General features: G+C 40.5%; 1 protein-coding gene across 2 annotated transcripts; it reads right to left on the bottom strand.

Moving 5' to 3' along the window:
- Positions 1–225: 225 nt before the first annotated feature.
- Positions 226–26,572, bottom strand: LOC112621196 (cytochrome P450 3A7). 2 transcript variants are annotated; one of them, XM_025380525.1, is made up of 13 exons: positions 26,291–26,572; positions 22,367–22,460; positions 17,630–17,682; positions 15,964–16,063; positions 13,332–13,445; positions 12,979–13,067; positions 11,544–11,692; positions 10,323–10,450; positions 9,237–9,303; positions 6,466–6,626; positions 4,789–5,015; positions 3,560–3,722; positions 226–658 (listed from the first exon to the last, which is right to left on the bottom strand). In XM_025380525.1, exons 1-13 carry the CDS (start codon positions 26,359–26,361, stop codon positions 563–565), a joined length of 1,512 nt encoding a protein of 503 aa, XP_025236310.1. In that variant the 5' UTR covers positions 26,362–26,572; the 3' UTR covers positions 226–562. The 2 variants fall into 2 exon arrangements, with proteins under 2 accessions (XP_025236310.1, XP_025236312.1); XM_025380527.1 differs by lacking the exons at positions 226–658; positions 3,560–3,722; positions 4,789–5,015; ... (4 more) ...; positions 12,979–13,067; positions 13,332–13,445 and adding an exon at positions 15,354–15,407.
- Positions 26,573–26,868: the final 296 nt, after the last annotated feature.

Below are 26,868 nucleotides of genomic sequence, written 5' to 3'. Positions count from 1 at the left end.
AATATTTACTTGTTGGTTCTCAGTCATTCAGTTCTATAGATTTCTCCTTAATGTGCAGGAAAGCATACGATAATACTCTTGTAAAGAGGTTTTTATTGATTAGCTTAATATAAAACTTACTATAGAATACTCCAGATATAACATGTGATATAAATGCCACTGTTAGAGCCATCAAAATAATTCTTATTTTCATTAATGATTGTGGATGAAATTATTGAGAAATGATTGTGGATGAAATTATTGAGAAATGTTTATTCTGTTATCAGAGCTCAGGAGGAGTTAATGGTGCTAACTGGGGGTGGTGGAGATAGTCCTATGAGAAGCAGAGAAGCCAAATCTACTTCCCCAGTACTGATTTGGTCATCTCCTTTATATTACCAAGTATAACACTCTATACAGACCATGAGAGAGCACAATACATGCAGAGAATCCCCGGTTATTTATGCAGTACATTGGATGAAGCCCATCTTCATTTCAGGGTTCTATTCACAAAGTAATTTGAGGTCTCTGGGGTTCTGGGGCACAGCTTTCTTGAAGAGCAAAGCAGAAGTCCTTAGGGAAATCAGGCTCCACTTACGGTCTCATCCCTTGACTCAGCCGTTAGAACAATGGGTTTTTCTGTTTTAAGAAGTCCTCCAAAGCTCAATTTCAGGGGGATCTGCAACAGTTAAACAAGCATATTGAGTAGCATTACATAAAGCAAAAGTAGAAAGTATAGCATCAAAGTAAAAAAATGCATTAATGACAATAATACTTTGTAAACATATAAAAACTACTTTCAGCATTATAAATCTTGGATTCTTTATACTTACTCAATAAGATGTGTGAAGATTGGATAATGAGAGCATTCATCATCAATCATTTAACAGAATATTTATGGAGTACCTATTCTGTATGAGGCTTGACCTGAGACAAATTCATGGGAACCCATGTTCTTTTTTGATTTAAATTTTAAGAAAATAGATGAGTTTTAAAAATTTAAACCAGATTATTAGGTATAATGCTAAACTATTTTTAAAGCATCTTATGAAGTTAATTTGGTGTATGTTGAAACTTGCAAGGTAATCCTGACTAACTGTTGTACATTTTATTTATATGGACAGTCTTCAACTTCCAGAGTCCAGTAATTCCTCCCAATGGAACCCATCTAGTGTAAAGATGGGAAGACACCTTCAGGAAGCATCATCATTTTATTTTTTGACATTTTTTCTTGGTTTCCAAGGGTAGTGCAAGTGGGGAACCTCTCAATTCTTACAGTGTTTTGACTCAACTTTTAGCCCCATTCTTATGGAGACAGACACTGCTTCAGTGTTGAGGGAACACAGCAGAGTGATATTCTGATCTCCATGGAGTGATGGGCAATCAAGAAGTGCCAGCTTGGGACTTACAAGTGAGTGCCTTCCCCATCCCAGGTGTGCCAGAGGACCACTTTCTCTCAGGGCTGAGTCCCCTGTCTGAGCACACATGCAGGATAGCTACATAGCTGGCCTAAAGCCACAAATAATGTGGAATATGGAAATAATATGGAAACCATCTCTATCTTCCTCCTCTCCTATGTAGAAAGCCTGCTTAAGGGGTGGAGTTGCTTAATAAATACATGAGACCTAGAAATAAGATTTATAGGGTCTTACTTAATATGGATAAATGACATCTATTTTTTAACTTCTTCAGAGAAAAGATTCCAAATCTTTCTACAAATATAATACCTTATTATTTAAAAATTTTCAAAAGGCAAGAATACATTTTCCCTGCAGACAGACAGACATGCACATGGACATGTCACATACACACACATGCAAATACATGAATGTCATTTGCTAAATGTTCACATTAAAAAACTTAATATTTGTATTCAAGCCAGTTGACTGCACATCACTCCTTAAACATTTACCAAATGACCAAATGCTTGAATTAGATAAGGTCACTTGCAAGGCACCACTGGGATATTTTAAAAGGAATAAAATGAGAGGATTTATTATTTTTTTTGTAGTTATCTAAAAAAATTTTATTTATTTTTTATTATACTTCAAGTTCTAGGGTACATGTGCACAATGTGCAGGTTTGTTATATATGTATACATGTGCCATGTTGGTGTGCTGCACCCATTAACTCATCATTTACATTAGGTATATCTCCTACTGCTATCCCTCCCCCAACCCCATGACAGACTCTGGTGTGTGATGTTCCCTTTCCTGTGTCCAAGTGTTCTTATTGTTCAATTACCATCTATGAGTGAGAACATGGGGTGTTTGGTTTTCTGTTCTTGCGATAGTTTTCTGAGAATGATGGTTCCCAGCTGCATCCATGTCCCTACAAAGGACGGGAACTCATCCTTTTTTATGGCTGTATAGTATTCCATGGTGTATATGTGCCACATTTTCTTAATCCAGTCTGTCACTGATGGACATTTGGATTGGTTCCAAGTCTTTGCTATTGTGAATAGTGCCGCAATAAATATACGTGTGCATGTGTCTTTATAGAAGCATGATTGATAATCCTTTGGGTATATCCCCAGTAATGGGATGGCTGGGTCAAATGGTATTTCTAGTTCTAGATCCTTGAAGAATTGCCACACTGTCTTCCACAATGGTTGAACTAGTTTACAATCCCACCAACAGTGTAAAAGTGTTCCTATTTCTCCACATGAGAGGATATTGTTAATGGAAAGGGGAAGACATTCTTAGATACAGATAAAATATAGAGAACAAAACTCAATGATTTAATGGCAAATTATGAAATTATATGATAATAGCCTCCAGTAACCAATAACAGAGCAAAAGAGTAAATGAGCCCTGGACTAGGTGGAGAAGACACCTTGGAGGGGCTTGGGAATTGAACTAGGACTTGAAAGATAAGAATAGAATGAGGAGAAGAAAGGGAAGAAGATTAATAGAGTTATAATTGGGTTGAAAAGGAGCCCAGTTGGATGGAGCTAGGCACCTGGAAGGTGAGGTCAGTAAGGATGGCCTTGGACTATGGTAGTCCTTCATATCCAATAGAAATACCTTAAATTAGTCATTTTCCACCTTGGCTTCACATGAGAAGCAATTGGGGAGCTTTTAAAGCCACACTCTGGGCAAATTAGTTTAGAATTTCTGAGATGTCCCAGGCATAATAAATTTTTAAAGCTCACTGGTGATTCCAGTGTACAGCTAGTGGTTGGGAGCCACTGTCATGAGAAAGCTTCCTCAAGTTCTGGGAAGGAATAGCACCATTCAAAAGTCAAAACAAGATAATAATTGCACCTCATTATTGCATGAAATACTTCCCCATCTTTCCAATAGACTTGAAACTGAATTTAAACTTTGTTCAAGTTCAAGGAGACTGCAGATAATCATGCCATGCTAATCTACATGGAATTTACATGATGTTTTTAATGGAGGCTTTTGACCTCCAGAACTGAAGTGCCCTTAAAGATCATAGATGGGTCCAAAGAGATTTCTTGGCCCAGAGAACAAATTATTAAAAGATTAAATGAGTGTATTCTTTTTTAAATATATAGACCCTTCAGTTAAAATAATTCTTAATAAAACATTATTAATACAGAAAATTGACTGACCTGTGTTTCTTTACAGGGTTTGAAGGAGAAGTTCTGAAGGACTCTGATTAGAGCAAGTTTCATGTTCATGAGAGCAAACCTCATGCCAATGCAGTTTCTCGGTCCATTTCCAAAGGGCGTGTATATGTAAGGATCTATGTTGTCCTTGTTCTTCTTACTGAACCTGGTTCCATATTGGTAGATATTTTAAAAGTTAATGACATAATACCCCTAAGGGTTACATGTTAGGGTTTCTTACTTAGGGATCACTCCTCTACTAGTAGTACACAGTATACTTCTGTGGGCTGGTCATTGAAATCCGGCTATGCCTATTTTGCTATGAGAATTGTAAGTTACAGATTCTTTCTACTCTCCTTACACTATAGGAGGTTTCTGTCTTGTTGAGATGAGATAAATAGTGTTGCAAAGGGTATTTATTTCTAAATGCTCAGATTATATTCAGGGTGGTGATGTTTTCACACTATAAAACGCAAGTAAGTGATGAGACTGACTGATGGAAAAGTAGATTCCTGCCTCAAGTCACACTTACGTTGGTCATGAGGAAGGAGAAGAAGAAATCGTCTTGCACTACTTCAAAATTGTTATTTTGCACTTTCCTTTTCTCCTCTCCTCTCTTGTTTTTCTAATTCTCCTCCTTCTCCTCCCTACCTTGTCTTATCCCTCCTTTCCTCCTCCTCCTCCTTCCTCTAATCTCCATCTCTGCCTCTTTCTCCCCAGCTCCTCCACAGAATAGTTTAAGTCAGATAATTTACATGGGCATGTGCTACTGTACCAGTGCAAAGCAGTATCATCACTGCCTTCTTTGTCTATGTCTTCCACTAAGCTATGAATTCTTTGAAGATTGGATCCATGGTTTTTACTCAAATTTGATTCCAGAAGATTTGATTATATTAAGGAAAAAATATTCATTTGTAGGACATAATAGTAGCATTGAGATCATATGTTTTTAAAAGAGTCCTTATATTTTGGACTCTTATGACCCCTAAGGACATAATTTTTGACCTTCATCTTAAATTGCTGGGACTGTGGGTGGCTATAGTTTTCTTTTATCTAGTCTATGGTTTGTAAAGTGTGACAATGATCAATTTCATGATTAAAAAAAAAACTTTTAAAAGTAAAAAGATAAGCAAATGATTGTACAAGCCCATGACTGTCCTGTAGATTAAGAGAGGCAGAATATGCTTGAACCAGGCTGGTTCAGGGAGGGCTCCTTTCCCAGGGCCTTGTACCTTTCAGGGAGGAACTTCTCAGGCTCTGTCCAGTACTTTGGGTCATGATGAAGAACATAGGTTGGAATCATCACCACCACCCCTTTGGGAATGAACATCCCATTGATTTCAACATCTTTTTTGCAGACCCTCTCAAGTCTCATAGCAACTGGGAATAATCTGAGCGTTTCATTCACCACCATGTCGAGATACTCCATCTGTAGCATAGTATCATAGGTGGGTGGTGCCTGGAAAGAAAGAAGCAGATTTGGATAAATTGAGATTTTGAATTAACTTTTTAACTCAGTCCATGCAGTACTGTTGAAGTGTTAGAAGCTCCAGAGAATAAGTCATACTGGAAAAGGATTGTAGCATTCATAAAGTGTTTTAATAACTGTCATGCCCATTGATGTGCTCAATGGCCCACTGAGATATGTGGAGGAGTTATGAAAGCGGGAGACTTTTGGGACAGCTCTCACCCCAGAGACTGAAATCCTTAGCATAACCATGTAGTGTTTTTTCTTTCTCATGGAAGCAAGTGTGACTAATAGGCTATGACCACTAGCATCAAATACAATATGACAAAGTGATTGTCTCTTTCAAAAAGAGGTCACATGTCTGTAACCAAGAAAGTGAAAACAGATAGAAAAAGCAAGTTCCCTGCACCACACAAGGATTATTGGTCAAAGTCCTGCTTCATAACTCTTTTTGTTATATATGCAAACAAAAACAGTTACAAAGCAGGATTTGTATTATATATATGTGTGTGTGTGTGTACACACACACACACGAAAGCAGGGCTTTTGTTATACACATAAAATGTGGAAACACTATATTATATAAAATCTCTATGAATAATTTGAGGACAAACTAGTCCCTTTCTATCCCAAATATGACAAAAGAAGGTTCTGATTGGATGTTACCAGTGCACATGATTAAAGTGCTAGGCAAAGTTATGAAGAGGATAGAACCCCACACAGCCCTGTCCTCACTTGCTGAAACAGTCTCCTAGTTGTTGCTTCAGGGCTGGACTGTAATCTCTAAAGAACATCCCTTTGTGTTCACCTCACTGCCATATGAGGGCCAGCCCAAAAGCCTTGTCTCTTCATACACAAAGAATCCCAGTTTTGGCAGAGGTCTGAAAACAGTATGGTTGATATGCACCTAAGTACTTGATTTTATATTTGGAAGGCAGTATTATAGAGTTTAAGAGTTTAGCTCAAGGGTCAGGTACGCTGGTTCTAGCTTTGCTTCTTCACCAGTGGCTACCTGACTGAGACAGCTGTGCAGCAGAGCTGAGTCAGCCTGCACAGCGCACCCAGGGCCAGGCTCCCTCAGACCCCAGCCAGACCAGAGCAAGTCCTGCCAATATCAGCAGAGCTTACTATCAAGATGTGTGAGCAATATGCTTATCGTTAAATGCCACTGAGTTTTTTTGGATGTTTTTTACTTAGCATTATTGTGGTAATAGAAAGCAGATGAACCAGGGAGAGGACTGTTTTACAAAGATCTTATACTTCTGCCAATAGCAACAATTCCCTATGTTTCTTTTTTTTTTCATTTTCAGAACCTTCCTACATATTGTGAGTGAAACAATCATGATTATACTTTTTATAAAAATTCTCCTGGGAAGTGGTGAGGAGGCATTTTTGCTAAGGCTTCACCTCCTCCCTCCTTCTCCATGCATCATCCACTCGCCTTATTGGGTAAAACTGTATCAATTTCCTTCTGCAGTTTCTGCTGGACATCAGGGTGAGTGGCCAGCTCATATATAATGAAGGAGAGAACACTGCTCGTGGTTTCATAGCCAGCAAAAATAAACATAATCGATTGGGCCATGAGCTCCAGATCAGACAGAGCTGAAAGGAGAGGAAAAACATTTCAGGTAAATCAGGTCAATGTAGGCCATCACAGTTTAGATGAAGAGAAATCTAAATGAAGCCCTCAAATACCTAGGGGAAAAAAATAGAAAAGCAATTCAAAGTCTCACTGCGGGTGGCTTCACTCTGATGTGTGTCTTACAGAGCCACAACAAGGCAAATAATTTTAATCCAGTTTTCCCCGAGGTCATCAAAAATGTGGGCCATCCACTCCTCCTCATGCCATCCCTGCCACCTGCACAGCTGGGTAATTTCCAGAGAGAGCGTTTCTGCCTAATATATTCAGTGTTATGGGTGTGCTCCTTCAATGATCCTAAAAGTACTTTATTGTAAATTAATATGGGGTAGTCTTCTCTCCCAAGAAAAATGTAATTCATTTTAGCTACAATATACCTTGACAAACTTTGAGAAAAATTGCAACATTAATGGTTAAATGTATGGAAAATTGAAGGACCTTTCCTGTAGATATGTTTGAGGGAACTTAAGAGACCAATATTGGAATACAGACCACCTCTTGTTACTCAAAGTGTGGTCTATGGGTCATAAACATCTGGGAGCTAGTTAGAAATGCAAAACTGGGTGCAGTGGTACACACCTATAATCCGAGCACTTTGGGAGGCCAAAGCGGATGGATCACCTGAGGTCAGGAGTTCAAGACCAGCCTAACCATCATGGAGAAACCCCACCTCTACTAAAATACAAAATTACCCAGGCATGGTGGCACATGCCTGTAATCCCTGTAAGCTACTTGGGAGGCTGAGGCAGAAGAATCGCTTGAATCTGGGAGGCTGAGGTTGTGGTGAGCCGAAATTGTGCCATTGCACCCCAGCCTGGGCAACAAGAGCAAAAACTCTGTCTCAAAGCAAAACAATAGCAACAAAAACAGAAATGCAAAATCTCAAACTCCACCATTGAACTACTGATTCAAAATCTGAATTTCACAAGATGCAGTAATTTGTGTGCATAGCCCATCTTGAGAAGTATGGCTTATATCTTTGATGCATCAGCTGGTAGATCTAGGCTATAGGTCTCAGAATTGACTATCTCAGGATGTACAGCAATTGGAGATGGACAAAAAGCTAGATGAGTGGTGATTGACTGTAGTCTGATGAATGGCATTAAAATAGCATAAGCTTCTGTCATTACAAGTTGGCACCCCCCTTGATTTTTCTCCTGAGAGAAGCTCAGGGTGGTCCATCATTGGTCTGTTTGATCAGGACTGGATTAGGACATTTAAAGACCTGGAACACAGAAATAAATATGACGCCTGCTCCAACTACATAATTCACAACCAAAAGCCATATGAAAGGAGTGTGAGAAATGTCGACAAAGCTGTGATTTACCGGTGAAGATTTCTGTGGTGCAGTTGTGGGCAAATTCAACTATCTAATATGTGTATTCAGTTACCATGAACCTGATGACACTGATGCAAAACTGAACTATAATCTCAAAGTTTAGAGCTCTGCTGTCCAATATGGTAGCCACTATCGAAATGTGATTATTTAAAATCAAATTTTAGTCAATTAAACTTAAATACAATTTAAAATTTTTCATCAGTGGCACTAGCCACATGTGCAGTGCTCAATAGCTATATGTGTCTAGTGATTTCTAGATGAAACACTAACACAATAGGCTATTTCGTTTATCACAGCAAGTTGTAATGGAATAGATAGATGAATAGACAGATGAGAGATAGATACGTAGATAATCAATAAGTAGATAAATAGATGATAGATGGGTAGATGATAGATAGATAGATAGATAGATAGATAGATAGATAGATAGACAGACAGAAGTAGTTGTAGACATGGACATATTTAAAGCAGTATGCTGAAGTCAGCCTACTCCTGCTCTCTGGAACCAATGATTAAATATTCGGGAATTTTGTGACATGATTGCCAAACCTTGGTGACTTGAAATTGAACATGGTCATCATTTTGCCACTGTCATGGTAATAATGACTTCAGTGAAAATTGTACATGGATTTTAAAACTAGTAGGTGAAAGATTGAAGACAAAGAGGATATTTACACGGTCTCAGAGGTTTTCCCCACAAGTTACTTATCCTTTCCAAAGAAAAAAATAACTTTGTAGTAGATTAACCTGGTGAACACACTTTCACCAAATATTACCAGTTAAAATCACCCTTATTAGGACAGCATGCCTCCTGATTGGATATTAGATGCATTAGGCTGCTGCAAAAGTAATTGCGGTTTTTGCGATTAAAAGTAATCACAAAAATCGCAATTACTTTTGCAGAAACCTAATAAATTTCCAGGCAGAAATTTTAATTCTGTGGATGTGGAGGAGGCTGAAACTGCCATTTTATCTTATGTAGGTGATTCACAGACTGCTGACTCTGGCATGCCAGGTTTCCTTAGGGTTGCCCTTTTAAGTTTAGAACATGGCTATCTATGCCTGTATGCCTCTAGAAAGTGCCTCCAGCTACCATTTATAACATCCAAAACCTGTGTCATTCTGCTATGTGGCAGAAATTCTCATCTTCCTGGAATACTTCCTGTATATTTTCAGAACAAGGACCTCCCTCTGAGTGCCCCACCAGGAGCCCCCAGAAGCACTCTTTGGATACCTTTGTGGGACTCAGTGTCTTTCGAATTCTGAGAGTCAATCATCAGCTGAAGGAAATCCACTCGGCGCTAGAAGCAAAAAGCGAAATTTTATTGACAGAAAGTGACTCACGAAGTCAGAAGTTAATCGGAAGTGCAGTCCTCAACCTCCCTTCTGAGAATATGGCCCCTTGAAGACTGGAAATCTGATGGGTATTGCCTGAGTCACCAGTGAAAAAAATATCCATCTAAATCCTTGGAAAGCAGGATGTTTTCCTGAAACAAATCTGGATAAAATGTTCAATTGCTTTTTGGTCTTTTCTGTGGTCCTAACTGCATACCCATGAAGAAGTCCTGGACGTTTTATTCTTCTCTCTTCTTCTTCACCAATGTTCACAAAGATTATTCTCCTGATATTTCCAGAACTTATCAGCAGCTTTGGTGGGAGCATCTTCAAATACTCCAACATTCCCAAAATCTATACAATCTTCAGTGATACCTGGGTTACCCATTCCTACCTCCCTGATCTGCAGACATCCTTTGGCTGGCCTCTAGGGCTGATGAAGGCAAAGCTGAGTTAGCCAGCCTTGCAGCCTCAATTCCCGGAGAAGACGCCTGTTCACTTGAGGCTGTGAGAGGGCTCAAATGTAACACACACTACACTTCAGGAGGTGGCCTGATAGGGCCTTTCATTGGAGAATATTTGAAATAACAGGCTTGTACTTGAAATGATTCTTTAGCAATCTCTGATCTAGAGAAAGCATAATACCAGTAAAATATATTTCCAAACAGTAATGTTTATCCTTTGGCAATTTATTGAAGGGAAGTGGTGTGATAAAGTTTTGTGTGAATAGTATTTATGCCATGACATACTAATTGTGGTACCTGATATCAAATTTTAAGTGCTATCTCTGACTCGTTCTCATATCTCCTTCCCCAAACTCCGCTTTCTGCATTCCTACCAAATCAATTATCTTGCTCTAAGCATGAGTACTCTTTATGTTAAAATATTTCTCTAAAAACAGACAGGGAAGTGCACCAATCATATGTATATTAACAAAAAATTATGAAAAACTAAACATCCACCTATAACTGCCACCATGTTTTACCTTTTGTGTCTCTTTGAGGCGACCTTCTTTTATCCTCTTTACAGATTTTCTTAGAAAACTTGTAACTTTTCTTGGAAACACAGTGATATTTAATGCTTCAAAAATTGGGGTAAGGAATGGAAAGATTTCTGTAGGAAAAAAAAAAAAAACCCACAAAATGAAACCATTGTGAACGTGCAAAATTTACCTGGAGCAATTCTAATTTTCTCTACCCATCAGAAGAGTAAAATACATCAAGGCTCTCAACTGGAAGCCATTCTTTCTATGAGTTTTGTCCTCTCACAGGCCAGTGGCTGAGCAAGGGCAGGTCTATGCATAGGGACCACCACTACAGCAGTGAGATCAGCAGCCCCTTGTGCATCTTTTGAATGATGAAACAACCAAAATTCAGTGCCCTAGTCTCTTTGCCTTTATCTATTGAACTAGAGTCTCTTAGGATAACCCAAATCATAACCTGCTGTTTAAATTAATTATGCTGTTCAAGAAATAGCAGGTAGTCAAGATAGAAATAACACAGTGTATCTCGGTCAGCTATCATGGAATAAAGCTAAAATCAAAGTAAAGAAAATTGGGAAACTCACACATATGTGAAAGTTAAATAATAAACTTTTAAGTAACCAATGAGTCAAAGTGGAAATTAAAAGGGCAAATAGAATGTGTTTAGAACTGAACAAAAATTAAGATGTGATAGGCCAGAATCTGATGGTATTTGGCAAAGAAGTGCTCAGAAGAAAATTTATAGTTGTAATGTCTAAATTTACAAGAACAAAAGGTCGCAAATCAATAATCTACATTCATGCCACAACACAGTAAATGAAGAAGGGCAAACTAAGCCTGAAGCCAGCAGAAGAAAGAAAATAATACAGACTAAAGTACAAATTCATGAACTAGAGAATTTAAAAAAAAAAAAACTGTAACAAATGAATATCATTTCTATGAAGCATCCAGAATAGGCAAATCTATAGCGGCAGAGTATTGATTAGTGGTTGCATATGACGACAGGGTTTGTGGCAGGGAGTTGATAACTAAAAATGTACGAGGTCTCTAGACTGACAAAAATGTTTTAAAGTTTACAATGGTGCTGGTCATACATATCTTCAAATGTACTACAAATCATTAAACTGTATATTTTAAGTGGATGAATTACATGGTGATTTACATATCAGTAAAGCAGTTATTTTTAAGAGAGAGAAAGAGAAAAGGAAATGGTAGTCCACGTACTTATTGAGAGAAAGAAAGGATCTAATGAATTGAATCTTAAAAGCTTCTTGGTGTTTTCCACAAAGGGGTCTTGTGGATTGTTGAGAGAGTCGACGTTCACTCCAAATGATGTGCTAGTGATCACATCCATGCTGTAGGCCCCAAAGACGCTGAGTGGAGAAAGATGTGGAAAATTAAAATCAGCACCTCTTTACCATCCTTCCACTATATGTGCAACAGGAAACCCACATGTCCAGTAAAGACAGACAAAGAGCCACAGACTTTCAGAACTATCTAATGGATCATGTCCCATCACACTCCATCAGATGGTGGTTATCGGGTGCCAGTGACACAGCTGGCCCTACACTGGGGGTGATGGAGACTCTGAACTGAGTTATACTTACCTCTGAGATCAAGGAGCCCATCATAGGAAGACAGGGACCCACTATCAGAGAACTGGAGTAGCATGTGTTGAGTGTGGATGATACAAGATGTGTAAGCAGTGTGCTTCAGCAGAACAAGAGGAGAAAAATTCACTTTTCCTAAGGGGCTCAAGACAGGTGACATTGCGTGACTACAGACTCTACGCCCAGAGCTGATTCTTCTTCAGCACTTCACAAAACAGCAACACCCTGTTCTGAGCTCCCAGAAATATCGTCCTTATTCTCTACACTCCCTGCTCAAGATTTGGAAAGTCTCACTATCCCCAGTTCTTGTGAGCTGAGATTGCCCTGTTGGCAGAATCATTTTAGTAAAATATAATGACCAGCAATGTCCTGGTTTAAAGAAAATCACTAAAAATTGATTTGGAAATTCCTATAGCTGAGTGACCACATATCTCTGGTCTGCCCAGGACAGGCGCAGATTGCACCTGTTGTTCCTGCATAATTGAAGCACATACCAGTGTAGACAGCAAATGATAGGCTTACCCTGCCTATAGCATTTATAGGACCTTGTCTCTTTAAGACTGGAGAAAAAAGCAGTGTTGGGAATGTTTAATATATAGTATTCTACTGATATCCTCAGAAAAACCATGAAAGGGTCAAAATTATTCAAAGTTCTCCATTATAACTTTCCCATCGTACTCACTGCCAACCAATAGATACCAAGTGCCTTCCCCTTCCACCATCCCATACACGCCATGCTTAAAACTTTGGTGCAATCACACATTTCCCCCCCTAAAGTATGCATTTAGTCTTCCAGAACATTCATGTTGACAATTTAATGGATAAGTAAATCCTGGTCCATGTGCATATGGGAGATGACCTTTTTCCCCCAGCTACCCCACCTCCTCTTGGGAGTGGGCCTATCTTGGGAGACCCATTGAAGTTGCAATACCACAACCTTCCTTTTGTCTGGTGACTGGAATAACCCAACAGTGGGAATATCAACTCCATGGCAGGCAGCTTGAGGGGTTCATGACAGCTCAGAACCCCATGGCTGCACTTCTACTTACTCCTTCAAGGTGACAGGCTTGCCTGTCTCTGCTTCCCGCCTCAGATTTCTCACCAGCACGTCTCCATACTGGGCAATGATAGGGACCATCTAAGCACAAAACACAACACCACCCATAGTAAAATGTGCAGACTCTAGTCCCAGAAGAACATGCCTTTCCCCAGCACGGAGCAGTAAGTGACATTTTATAAAGAATTTTGTGATGTATTTTCTGTACATAAAGATAAAAGACCATTTTTAGGAAACTCAAATTCAGCAGACTACCCCTTGGAAAGAAACTGTGATCTTACTTTCTACCTGTCCCCACCTGATTCATTCTTAAGTTTCTAATTAAAACTAATGTTATTTTCATACCTCTTTGAGTTTTCCACTGGTGAAAGTTGGAGAGAGCAATGATCGTATTCTCTTCCATTCTTCATCCTCAGCTACAGTGATGGCACTTTTCATAAATCCCACTGGACCTAAAGGCTAGCGTTCAAAGCAGAAACATTTTGTCCTGTTTCAGTTGTGGAAATCTCCATGGTTGTAGAAAATGTTAAACAGGCATCACATATTTAACAAATATTTAGTGACTGTCTACTAGGTGACAGGCCCTATGCTAGATGCTCAATAGAGATTTATCCCAGATGCCCAGTGTCCTGGGATGTATTTGTGTGTGGGGGCAGTGTTCGGGAGACCCAGCCACCTGATGTGGTCTCCAGCCTGTATATCCCAGTCTCTTTTTACATACAAATTCTCCACATGGTAGGGAACCTGTTCTTCCAGTGGAATAGTCAGGATCAACACCTAGCACTTGTGCACTGTAGAGAGAGAGTGGTGACAGAGAGGCAGGTGGCTTTGGTGTACTGTATGTTGCCTCAGACGAGCTCTGTCTTTATGTTCACCTAAACCATGGGCAACATGAAAAAGAGGTGCCTCGATGTGGTGGTTTTAAAAAAATGGTAGTAATAGTTTCGAAACTAGAAACATATTTTGAAGAAATAATGCAATCTATGAACATTCTTTTCTCTTAGTTTTTTATTTCATGGATAGAAAAAAAGAGAAAGAGATAATTATTTTTGCCTAGTTGGAACTGGCCTATCAAGCCAGCATGTTTGAAACTTTCTTTCATCTTCCATAGCCATGTTTTGTTTTATAATGAGTACTTACAGTAGTCTTTTATGTTAAAAATTCAGCAAACTAGGGAGAGAAAGTTCCTCAATTTGATAGAGGGAATCTACAAAAAAACCCCACTTCATCTAAATCATGCTTAATCATGAAAGACCAAATGTTTCCTTCCTAATATTAGGAACAATTAAAAAATTCACCACATTTACTTGACTTTATACTGGGAAATCCTAGTGCAATAGACAAGGAAAAAGAATTAAAAGGCATACAGATTGGAAAGGAAATACAAGAATTGTATATTTTCAAGAGACATAACTGTCAGTGTCTAAAATCTCAAGGAATATACAAAAAGACTTCTAGAAATACTAAGTCAGTTCTGCAAGGTTCTAGGATACAACATCAACAAACAACAATCAAGCATGTTTCTGTGTACCAACAATCAATATCTGAAAACACAAGAAAAACATAGTATTTACAGTCACTCCAACAAAAATGAAATACTTTAGCTATAAATCTAACAAAACATGTACAGGATCTCTATGCTGAAAACTACAAATTGTTAAAAACAATCAGAAAATCTAAGGACTTGGAGATGCATGCTATGTTCATGAATTGAAAGACCAAACATAGTATAGATAAAGACTTTCCCTAAATTGATGTATACGCTTAATTCAATTCTTGTCAAAATAACAGCATGTTTATTTGTAGACACTGATAAACTCATTCTTAATTTTTATGGAAAAGCAGAGGACCAGGAGGAGCTAAAATAAATCTGAAAAAATAAGTCAATAAAAGTGGGAAGATTCACTCTACATGATGTTAAGAGTTACTGTACAGCTAGTAGAGTCACCAGTTTGTTATTGGTGGAAGAATAAACACAGTGATCAGTGGGACAGAATAGCAAATGACAAATGCAAAGAAACATGCCCAATTGATTTTTAACAATATGCCCAACTTTCCAAAAATGGCTTTGGAACAACTGGATGGCCATAAGCCACAAAAAATGAACCTTGATCTAAATCTCATACCTTATGCAAAAAATAACACAAAATAATAGAGTTACATTTAGTAAAGCATTAAATTTTATGACTTTTAGAAAAATTGGCAATATAGGAAGGAGGGCTAGGCAAAGAACTTTCAGACTTGACACCAAAAGCACAATCCATAAAAAAAATTAATACTTTGGCATCCTCAAAATAGAAAGACATTTTCACTGATAAAGACCCTCTCAGAGAAAAAGACTTGTGACTGTACGATAGCAGCAGGGAGCTATATGGAGATGGAATGGGTTTGCATCTTGATCATGCTGGTAATTGCATAAATCTACAAATGTGATAAATTTACGTAGAACTACCCATGCACTCAATACCAGCCTGGCCAATATGGTGAAACCTTGTCTCTACTAAAAATACAAAAATTAGCGGGGCGTGGTGGTACGCACCTGTAATCCCAGCTACTTGGGAGGCGGAGGCAGAAGAATTGCTTGAACCCTGGAGGTGGAGGTTGCAGTGAGCCAAGACCATGCCACTGCACTCCAGTCTGGGTGACAGAGCAAGACTCTGTCTCAAAAAGCAAACAAAGAAAAAACAAACAAAAACAAAAAACTACACACAGAAATGAGGGCACATAAAACTGGTGAAACCTGAATAAGCTCTGTGAACTGTATCAATGTCAATTTCCTGTACTATCGTAACATGAATATGCTGTATTTATAGTTATGCAAGATTGCAAGATGTCAGCACTGGGGGAGTGGGTAGGATGAAGTGTACCTGGAATCTTGCTGCACATTTTTTAGGCAAATGTCTATGAATATATAAGAATTTTAAAATAAAATTTAATCAATCAATGAGTATTTTAATTTCAAAAACTGGATGCTTACCCTCCGGTTTGTGAAGACAGAATAACATTCTTTCACTAGCACTGTTTTGATCATGTTGGGATCTGTGATAGCCAGCACAGGCTGTCGACAGTCATAAAAACTGTGTGGAGAATACAGAGTTGATTAAACATCAACAGCCTTATGCTACAGCTGGAGCCAAACCCAGGAAGCCAGACTTTGATCGTGAAAGTAAATCATCAAATGCTCACAAGGACTAAATGTTTCAAGGGCAGATTCTCTGGGGCCCATGGATATCCAGAGCTGTATGTTCTTTCTACTCAGTCGTGTTGTGTGTATGGGCTGTGCCAGCTCCACAGCACCCTTCAGGCAGCACTGTGGTTTCTGAGGACTTGATGAGACAAGATGAAGTACAAAGAGGCAAAACCTTCTCCCTGTTGCATCTTGTGAACGAACACACGATTACACCTCTTCCACCACTCTTGCCAAACTGCTTGCCCCTCTGACAGGCAACAGCTGCTACAGTTGGCTGAGGCCACCTTATACAATCACAGTCCATCAGCCCACCAGGGAACACAATGGTTTAAGAATATTCACCATTTCTTCAAATTCAGCAGAAAGATATATTCAGACAAAGATATATTTGTATATCCTTCTATTAAAAAGTCTTGGCTTAAAGTTAATAATAAAACAGAATGAAAAATTCTACACTTACACAGAAAGTTAAAAAAAAAGAAACAGCAGAGCATAAATGGTTTCCCAATCTGTTTCTCTATATCTCTCAACCCTTCTTTCAAAAGCATGTTAAATCCAAAGTTTAAATGAAAGAGTTTTGGCTTTTAACTGAAAGTGAATCGATGTGGGAAGAAGACGATGCCCTGCATTTATGAGCACATATTAGAAGCATCTGAGACAATGCATGAGATAAAAGGCACCAAGGGAAGAAAAAAAGAAGGGGGGAATAGGGAGACACTGGACAGAACATGATGCTGGGAGTCCCTGGGCCACCAAAGCCTGGAGAAAAGTGGTAACCACAATGCTCCCAGCCTAGTTTAGACCAAAGACCTCAACACCTGATGACATACGGGATCCTTGGTAGGACAAGCCTCAAAGAGTTTTACAATAGCGAGTGTGAATGTTGTGAGAACCAAAATTGTGGCACGTGTATGTGTGTGTCAGTGTGTCTGTGTGCCTATGTGTGTGATTAAAAACCCTGACAAATCACAGAAGGCTATAAAGAGTGGATTCTCATGCTTGTGTGCCTGATAACAAAACTATCACAAAAGACTTTGCAAAACCACAAGCTTGGAAAAAGCCCATCCCAACTTTACACAAAAATATTTCTGCAAGGACACCTCCCAAGCAACTGCCTGTCCAAACTTGGTGTGGCATCACCCTTGTTACTGATCTTTGTAGTGAAGGAGAACTATTTCAAAACCCATGTGAAGTCCTCCTCATATTTTCTTGGAACATCTTTGTCTTCGTTTCCCTCCCTGAATTTGCACATAGCTTATAATGGCACACAGATTCCCATTCTAATACTCTACTCCCAAATACATATCCTCTTCTTTCAGAGAGCCTCTCTGTTTGTAGTTAGGTTGGCAAGAGTTTCATCCCAAGAGGCTCTGGGCTGAGACTGTCCTCTGTGCAGTGGGGTAAACTCATCATAGAAACAAGTCTATCCAATGGAAGTTTCTAGAATACTCACCCCCAGACTTTTCTGTACTTTTTATAACATTCCATGTCAAACGTCCAAAAGCCCTGGGAGGAGAAACAAAATAATATTTGATTATTGTTTTAAATGTACTTAACCCTGCCTCTAATTGGGGCTGAAAACAGTCAAATCCAATGAAATTAGACTTGCTGGCAGTTAGAGGAAGCTTATTTAGAGACATCATAAGGGAAAGGAGAGAAAACAGAGGAGGTATTTGACATGGGAAATTTGAAATCACTCTTGAATTTTCTTTAAGTGTTGTGGATACTGAATGACTAACTGATCCTTGTGTATAAATACTAAGTAACTCCTTGTCTTTCTGATGTCTCTTTGCTTTCCCTGAATGATCACCTCCAGGGGCATGTGGAGAAACTGAGGTTAAGGGAAAGGGAGAGCATCAGAAGGGAACATACACTCTTTTATCTCTTTGTTCTTCATCCTTTTCATTTATTTCATGAGCTCACTTTAGGATTCTGGCAGAATTAGAAAGTTACAGACATGAGGGACCTCTTTTAGACTAGCAGATTTAGATAAGTGTGAGGCATGTTTGTTGAGTGAGAAAATGAGTGAGTGACAAAATGACAAAGAGGACTTGCTTTCCAGTGTTCCAGCTTAACATGGATGTTCTGAAAAAATGTCCCCTCTACACATCGGACACAGCAAATTATGACACTTGCTTGGAGTTTGCACTGGAAAACTTTCCTGTTTCTATATTTCAGGGGTGAAGTTTTAACTATGGAAAAGAAAGTCCCTCGAATGTGTATCTTGGGGGTTCATCCACTAAAGAGTTGACATGGGAAAGATGGTGGGTTTCAGGTCTCTGAGCCCAAGTCTGTATGTATACATCCAGATGGCCTGAGGCAACCAAAAACTACAAATGAAGTGAAACAGCCAGCTCCTGTCTTAACTGATTGACCAACCTTATAACATTCCATTATGACTTGTTCCTGCCCTGCCCCAGTTGATCAATCGATCAACCTCGTGACAATCTTCTGGACAATAAGTCTTATGATCTCCCCACCATGCACCTTGTGACTCCCTCCTCTGCTGACAATAGATAACCTCTTTTAACTGTAACTTTCCACTGCTTACCCCAGTCCTATAAAACTGCCCTACCCCTGTCTCTTTTTGCTGACTCCTTTTTCAGATTCAGTTGGCCTGCACCCAGGTGATTGAAAACCTTTATTGCTCACACAAAGACTTTTTGGTGGTCTCTTCACACGTATGTGCATGACCTTTGGTGCCAAAGACCCAGGACGGGGGACTCCTTCGGGAGACCAGTTCCCTGTCCTCGCCCTCACTCCATGAGGAGATCCACCTATGACCTTGGGTCCTCAGAACAGCCAGTCCAAGGACATCTCACCAATTTTAAATCGGGTAAGCAGCCTCTTTTTATTCTCTTCTCCAACCTCTCTTGCTATCCCTCCCCCCTTCAATCTCTCCCTTCCTTAATTTCAGTTTCTTTCCCTTTCTGGTACAGACAGAGGAGATGCATTTTATCCATGAACTCAAAACTCTGGTGCTGGTCACGAACTCAGGAACAGTCTTCCCTTGGTGTCTAAATCACTGTAGAGATGCCTGCCTGGTGATTCACCCACATTTCAGACGTATCTGATCACTGTCCGGATGCCTGCCTTGATCGTTCACCTTGGTGGCAAGTACCACCTCCTCTGGATGGCAAGTACCACCTCCCCTGGGTGGCAAGTACCACCCCCTCATCTCCGTGTCTCTACCTTCTCTTTTCTCTGGGGTTGCCTCCTTCACTATGGGCAAACTTCCATCCTCCATTCCCCCTTCTTCCTTAGCCTGTGTTCTTCAAAACCTAAAACCCCTTTGACTAACACCTGACCTAAAACCTAAATGCCTTATTTTCTTCTGCAATACTGCTTGGCCCCAATACAAACTTGACAATGGTTCCAAATAACCAGAAAATGACACTTGATTTCTCCATCTTACAAGACCTGGATGATTTTTGTTGAAAAATGGGCAAATGGTGTGAGGTGCCTGACATCCAGGCATTCTTTTACACATCGGTCTCTCCATAGTCTCTGCTCCCAATGTGACTCATTCCAAATCTTTCTTCTTTCTCTCCTGTCTCTTCCTTCAGTCTCCACCCCAAGCTCTGAGTCCTTTGAATCCTCCTTTTCTATGAACCCATCTGACCTTTCCCCTCCCCACCAGGCTGCTCCTCAACAGGCCAAGTCCCAATTCTTCCTCAGCCTCTGCTCCTCCACCGTATAATCCCTCTATCACCTCCCCTCCTCACACCCGATCCAGCTAACAGTTTCATTCTGAGACTAGCCCTTCCCCACCTGCCCAACAATTTCCTCTTAAAGAGGTGGCTGGAGCTGAAGGCATAGTCAGGTGCCTTTTTCTCTATTGGACCTCTCCCATCAGTCACCTTTTAGGCTCTTTCTCATCAGACCCCACTAAATATATACAGGAATTCCAATATTTAACTCAGTCCTACAATTTAACCTGGAGGGACTTAAATGTCCTCCTGACTTCTACCCTCTCCTGAGATGAGTGGGAAACAGTTTATACCCTAGCCCAATCTCACACTGACACCCACTGGTGTCATGAGCCAGACCTTCAAGAAGGCACAAGGGCAGTTCCCCAAGAGGATCCCCATTGGCAATACAAGACGGACTCCCCAGGTATAACTAGGCATTTCAACTTCTGTCACAACTTTCTGTAGCCTTTCTAATGATTTTTCTACTAGCATTACAGATATATCACAAACTTTATCAGTCCTTCAGGCCCAGGTTGACTCCTTAGCTGTAGTCATCCTCCAAAGTCACTGAGGCCTTGACCTACTCACTGCTGAAAAAGGAGGACTCTGTATATTTTTAAATGAAGAATGTTATTTTTATCTAAACCAATCTGGCCTGGTATATAACAATATAAAAAAAACTTAAAGATAAAGCCCAAAATCTCACCACCCAGGCAAATAATTACTCTGGACCCATGTAGACACTTTCTAACTGGGCATCTTGGCTCCTCCCTATCCTTAGTCCCCTGGTACCTGTTTTTCTCCTTCTCTATTTAGGCCTTGTGTCTTGCATTTGGTTTCTCAATTCATACAAAAACGTATTGAGACCATCACCAATTATTCTATATGACAAATTTTACTTTTAACAAGTCCACGGTACCATCGTCTGCCCCAAGATCTCTCCACAGCCTAAATTCCTATTCCTTGCAACTCATTATAAAATTTTCTTTAAGGTGTCCACACATCCCCTAATCCCGCTTGAAGCAACCCTGAGAAACATCGCCCATTATCTCTCTGTACCACCCCCCAAGAATTTTTGCTGCCCCAACACTTCACCTCTATTTTGTTTTATTTTTCTTAAAATAAGAAGACAGGAATGTCAGGCCTCTGGGCCCAAGCCTGCACGTGTATATCCAGATGGCTTGAGACAACTGAAAACTACAAAAGACATGAAACAGCCAGCTCCTGTCTTAACTTTCCACTGCTACGCCAGTCCTATAAAACTGCCCCACCCCTATCTCCCCTCGCTGACTCCTTTTTCAGGCTCAGTTGGTCTGCACCCAAGTGATTAAAAACCTTCATTGCTCACACAAAGCCTGTTTGCTGGCCTCCTCACAAGGATGCGTGTGAAAGTAGGGAAATTATTGCTTTTGCAGAGGGAAAAAAGATGAAATTCCTGGGCAAAAATTAGACAACAGAGCCCTCACTTGGGAGAACTAGAATCTGAGAAACAAGCCTCAGGTATGCAGGAAAGATTGTCTAAGCCAGAGAGCTGACTGCTGTTGCTGGCCCTGTGGAGATGAGCTCATAATTTTCCATCCAGGGACCAGGCCCTGAACAGAGCATCAGATAAGGTTAGGCACAAAGGCTCAGCCAAAGTTCACAGTCCGTGTGGCACATTTAACATTCTATTTAGTGAAATTAAATATTTAATAATTTTGTCAAATCATCCCCTTTATAGTGATTTTGCATGTGATTCTGACTTTGTGTAAAAAATAAACCCACAAATTCATATTGTGCTTAAATATCTGAGGTTAATAGACAACCACTATCTCATCTCAGTTACATCCACTCCCTGCTCAGACTCACCCACAAGACGCAACCTTCAAAGGAAAAGAAGTAAAGCGGAACACCTTTGTTCTGTATCTCAAAGTGGCAAAAGATGTCATGAGGAGTAAGAGCTGTGGTAGAGCCATGGAAATATCCTCAGGAAATTTAGCATTTTTTGGAGAGGCTTCAACAAGGTGCAAATGACCCAATGGTAAATACTTGGTTTCCCTAATAATAATAAACTGAGTTTCAAAACTGTGCAGGAGGAAGGGAAAAAAGGCTATTCATGAGATTTTGCTACAGAGAGGAAATTTTACTCTCATGTCCACAGATAACAAGCCACAATAAGGGGCTTCTGTTCCTACTTTTAATACTAAGTATGACTGTACCTTCCTGGGAACCTGCATTGAGCAAAAAGGAAATGCTCTTTATGGTGCTCACAATGTCTGCACATCAAGTTGCTGATCTACCTGAGATTTGGGCTGTTCAACTGCAGCAAACTTGAGGTTCCTGAGAGTTAGCAAGAGAGCCCCAGGGTAAACTTTGCTGTGCTCTGGGTGATGCCTACACACTGTTTCTGAAAGTATAAAACCTCAGACCTTCCTCCTGAGGAGAAGCATTTTTACTGATGGAACTAAGTTGCTCTTTGCAATCATAAGAAGCAAAAGACAAAGCTCAAAAACACTCACCTTACGGAAAGACAAAACATTTCCAAAAAAAGGCAGAGGTGTGGGCCCTGGAATTCCAAGCCTCTTAAAAAGTCCATGTGAATGGGTTCCATATCTACAAAGTGAAACAGAAATCAGGTCACAGGGATTGTGACTTTATAGATATAGGGACTGGTGAGTCACTGACTGAGGAACTGGAATGCTCAAGAGAGGGAGGTAACATTAAGGCAATAAAAGATAACAGTAACTCTGACGACAATGATTATGTTGTTCATAAGGTCCTTTGGCACCTCCACCATGAGACATCAAAAAGTTACAATGATTAGCTCAAAGCAGCAGAAGTCTTCATGGTCCCATTCCTGGAATGAATACTTGATAAATGTTCTCAAATGTGAATGATCCTGAGAGGTTCAGGCAGGAATTCTTCCAGGGCACTTCATTCCCTTATGTCTTTTTAGTAAGTGAACTCTTCCCTGATTTTGGGATTCTCATTCTAGGTAGAAAGGGTGAATTTTTTTTTTTTTTCCTGCAGTGATAATGAGATTTTGCATCACTACATCCACTCGGTCACAGGGGGTCACTGAGAGCCTATGGTGACCCTGTCTTTAGAATTTGCTCAGAGGCTTTTATGCTTTCCCTTCCCTCTAAGCTCTGACCCTGTTTTAGGAACTGGGCCTTCTTAAGCCGTCATTCACAGAGAGGTGTTGGAGGAGTCATGGAGTCCTTATTTCTACAGATTGACAACTGTGCTCCAGGCTTCCATTGGCCTCGTAGAAATTCGAGCACCTTTCAGCTACACTTAAGTCTCTGTGGTCAGATGATCTGGTTGATTTGAGCTACTGGGGAGGATGATTGACTCATATTTCCCTGAATGACAGTGTGCAGAAGAATCACAACTAAGAACCAGGACATTCCTCCTCTTGTGGAATCTTGCCTTCCAGCTGGTGATATTCACCTGATAAGCGCAGTGTCAGTGATATGGTCTTAATCTGTGCCCCTACCCAAATCTCATGTTGAAATGTAATCCCCAATGCTGGATGTGGGGCCTGATAGGAGGTGATTGGATCCTAGGAGCAGTTTCTCATGGTTTCACACCATCCTCCTTGGGTGCTGTCCTTGTGACAATGAGTTTTTATCAGATCTGGTGGTTTATAAGTGTGCAACACCTCCTCCCCACCCTCTCTTGCTTCTGCTCCAGTCATGTAAGATCTGTCTCTCTTTCACCTTCTGCCATGATTGTAAATTTCCTGAGGCCTCCCTAGAGGCAGAAGTCACTATGCTTCTTGTACAGCCTGCAGAACCATGAGCCAAATACATCTCTTTTCTTTATAAATTATCCACCCTGTGATATTTCTTATAGCAATGGAAGAAAAGACCAAAACATCAGACATGCTCATTTTTTTCAAGGTGATCAATTACAAAGCAGTTTATTGCCTCTGCACATGAACTATCTCTGTTGGAAAACGCATTAAGGCTGCTGTTTCCTAAGGCAGGCCTGCTTGCAACTCATCTTTGATGGGTCATGTGTGGACTCCCCAAACTGGGGGTTCTGGATGTGTGAAGACCTTCCCAGTCTGATGTTACTGAGAGGTGGAAGACTGGAGGAAGAAGAAAGGCTGATGGAAGAGGTCACCAGACATCAATTCAACCATGAATCTGCTAGTCCCACAAGCTTGGCCCCAGAGAGGCAAATTGGGAAAATGTGACTGAAAAATATGGTGTATATTAAAGGATCCATATGTCTCATATATGCTTTCAGCTGAAAGGCACCTTCTAATGTCCACGTACCTTCCTGTTGATAGAAAAAGATGCAGTATTCCACATAAGTAACCACAAAATGTTCCAGACAGTTGAATTAGGACCTTGTTTTCTCTTTTTTAAAAGGGTTGTCCTTAAGGCAGTATAGGTTCCAAACGTTCTGTACAAATCCAGTGACTCTGATAATATGTGGCAAAATACAACTGAAAAATGGCATGGAGGCTCATGTTTGGAGAACCCAGCAGAGACAGCATAGCCAGGCCCAATAGTGCATTTGGATCCTTGCCTCAGAACAGTTAGTGGAAGTGTGTGCACCATCTACCAAAACCAGGGTGACCTTGGGTTCTCCCACTCCAGTTCCTTCCTTTGTTGTCACGGCCAAGTCAAATCAATGACACTAATTTCTGCTTCTAAACTTTCTACAAGTTACATGATCTCTCAGGCCAGGACAAACTATTGAGTTAATGTGTCGGCAGCATTGGCCCCCAGGAAAGATCTAGGCAAGTGTCTAGACTCACATGGTTCCATGTCAAGGCAGAAGCTGGGCTGGGCAAACTGTTTCGTTTCTTTCTAGCTTCCCTCTGTTTGGTAGAGTAATGCTGCTTTAGTTTTCAATGAAGAGGCTAACAGAAAAGCCAGTCGTCTATTGCACATAATTGTATAGGCCTAAGAAGGGCATGGTCTACACTATAGCTTCTGAATACTGGGCTGTACCGGCATCGTGTAAGGCTCAGGTACTATCTGCCTGACTGCCAGATCTGAAGTGACAGCCCCACAACATGGCCAACCACACACAGATGACACTGATGGTGCCCCTGTGTCCAAGCTTGAAGCAGATGAGATGCCAAAATGTTTGCCCTTCAAGTGACCTCAACTAGGGGGACAGGAACCATGAATATCTGTTTGGAGTTCTACCTGAGGGGTGAGGAATATTTTCTCACTTCATCTTGATCCTACCTGGATGCTTTTGCTATCATCACAGACTCACAGTCTTGTTTACTTCCTTGTCCTGAGAGTTAAGGATAACCTGCTAAGCAGATTTATTTGAAATGGGGGTATTGAAATAAACTCTTGAGAAGGTATTTTTAAAAAGACACATGCAATCTTGTCATAGAGATATACATTTGTGCATTAGACTCATATTCCTGACATTATTCTGGAAAGGTGAGGTTATTTTATACATATTTATTGTCACAAATACTGAACTAATAGCCCTCTTTTATCACCCAGAAGGAACATGTTGGAAATAGTCTATCTCCAAAAAAATCTGGCTTTAAAAAGGATGAATTTAAGCCATGTCAATTCATGTTAAAATGCCAGTAGATGGAAACTATGTTACCCCAACTCACCAAATTGCTAAACTTTCTGTGAAATAATTAAAACGAGGTTTGTATTTTCTATTTTCATATCACCATGTTTCCTTACTCTTAATAACTGTGAAATTGAGTTAGTAAAATGTGACAGGCAGGAAGCCTCCACTACACAGTAGGGAGTGACTCTTCTCTCCACCTGCCCTAGCATGTCAGGATCCCACCGGTGAGAAGATTCATCCTCTTCTCCTGCAAGTTAAAGGGAAAAATGTAAAATCCAAATTCTGGTTTAGTAAGCTGGGTCCAAACCATTGTCAATTAGATTATTCTGTATCAATGCTGTCCCTAAACCCTTCTTGACACTAGAGATGGATGGGGGAGAGGCTTATTTATTCCTTTATAGATCTGCAAAAGATCCATCGTAACCTGTATATGTTTGTAGCGTCCAAAACTTAAGCTACTTCTCCTTGAAAATCTTTTTTTTTTCTTTTTTGAGATGGAGTCTCACTCTGTTACCCCGGCTGGAGTGCAGTGGCATGATCTCAGTTCACTGCAACTTCTGCCTCCCGGGTTCAAGCGATTCTCCTGCCTCACCCTCCCAAGTAGCTGGGACTACAGGTATGCACCACCAAGCCCAGGTAATTTTTGTAATTTTAGTAGAGATGGGGTTTCACCATGTTAGCCAGGCTGGTCTTGAACTCCTGACCTCAGGCAGTCCACCTGCCTCGGCCTCCCAAAGGGCTGGGATGACAAGTGTGAGCCACCACGCCCGGCCTGAAAATCCTTTTTGATCTTCAAAACACATAAGGGAAAGAGAGGCCTGATTAGCAGCCCAAGTCCAAGGAAACAGAGAAGAGGAGCCTGGAGAGTTACTCACAGATAGAGGAGTATCAGGCTGACAGCCAGGAGAAGCCAGGTTTCCACGGCCAAGTCTGGAATGAGATCCATCACTACTTTCCTTCCTTATCTCTCTCCTCTGAGTCTTCCTTTCAGCTGTGTGCTGCTGTTTGCTGGGCTGTGTGCGTGGAGCTTTCCTGCACTGCACAGTAGTGATTCACTGAGGCTGCTGGATTGTTTATATGCTGGAGAAGGAGGCAGGGCTGGAGTGGCAGCCAGTAGCAGGGCCACCTGTGCTCTGCCTGCAGTTGGAAGAGGCTTCTCCACCAGGCAGTTGGCAAAGAATCACACACACCCCTCATTGACCTGCTTTGAGTTCATGTTCTATGTGGAATCAAAAACAACTCAATCAATGTTACTGGGGAGTCCAAGGGTTCTGGGTTCTTATCAGAAACTCAAGTGGAGCCATTGGCATGAAATCTATTAAATCTCCTCTCTCCTGCCCTTGTCTCCATGGCTGTCCTCATTCCAGAATACTTGAAATTCATCCCAACAAGCCATGCCTACAGATTTTTATCTATGCCTGGTGTGTGCCTGTACCCCCTAGAAGAGTCATAC

This window comes from Theropithecus gelada, chromosome 3 (genome assembly GCF_003255815.1).
Source record: "Theropithecus gelada isolate Dixy chromosome 3, Tgel_1.0, whole genome shotgun sequence".
Taxonomy (NCBI): Eukaryota; Metazoa; Chordata; class Mammalia; order Primates; family Cercopithecidae; genus Theropithecus; species Theropithecus gelada.
This window is presented reverse-complemented; position numbering and strand designations above follow the sequence as displayed.

What these genes read in the sequence shown, in the direction of transcription:
- LOC112621196 (XM_025380525.1), bottom strand. Translation starts at nt 26,361, where the DNA reads ATGGATCTCATTCCAGACTTGGCCGTGGAAACCTGGCTTCTCCTGGCT. An exon ending in AAGTACAGAAAAGTCTGGGG is followed by an intron (nt 16,064 to 17,629) that starts GTGAGTATTCTA and finishes TTCTCCACACAG; the next exon opens with TTTTTATGACTGTCGACAGC. An exon ending in GAGAAGTTCCTCCCTGAAAG is followed by an intron (nt 3,723 to 4,788) that starts GTACAAGGCCCT and finishes ATATGGAACCAG; the next exon opens with GTTCAGTAAGAAGAACAAGG.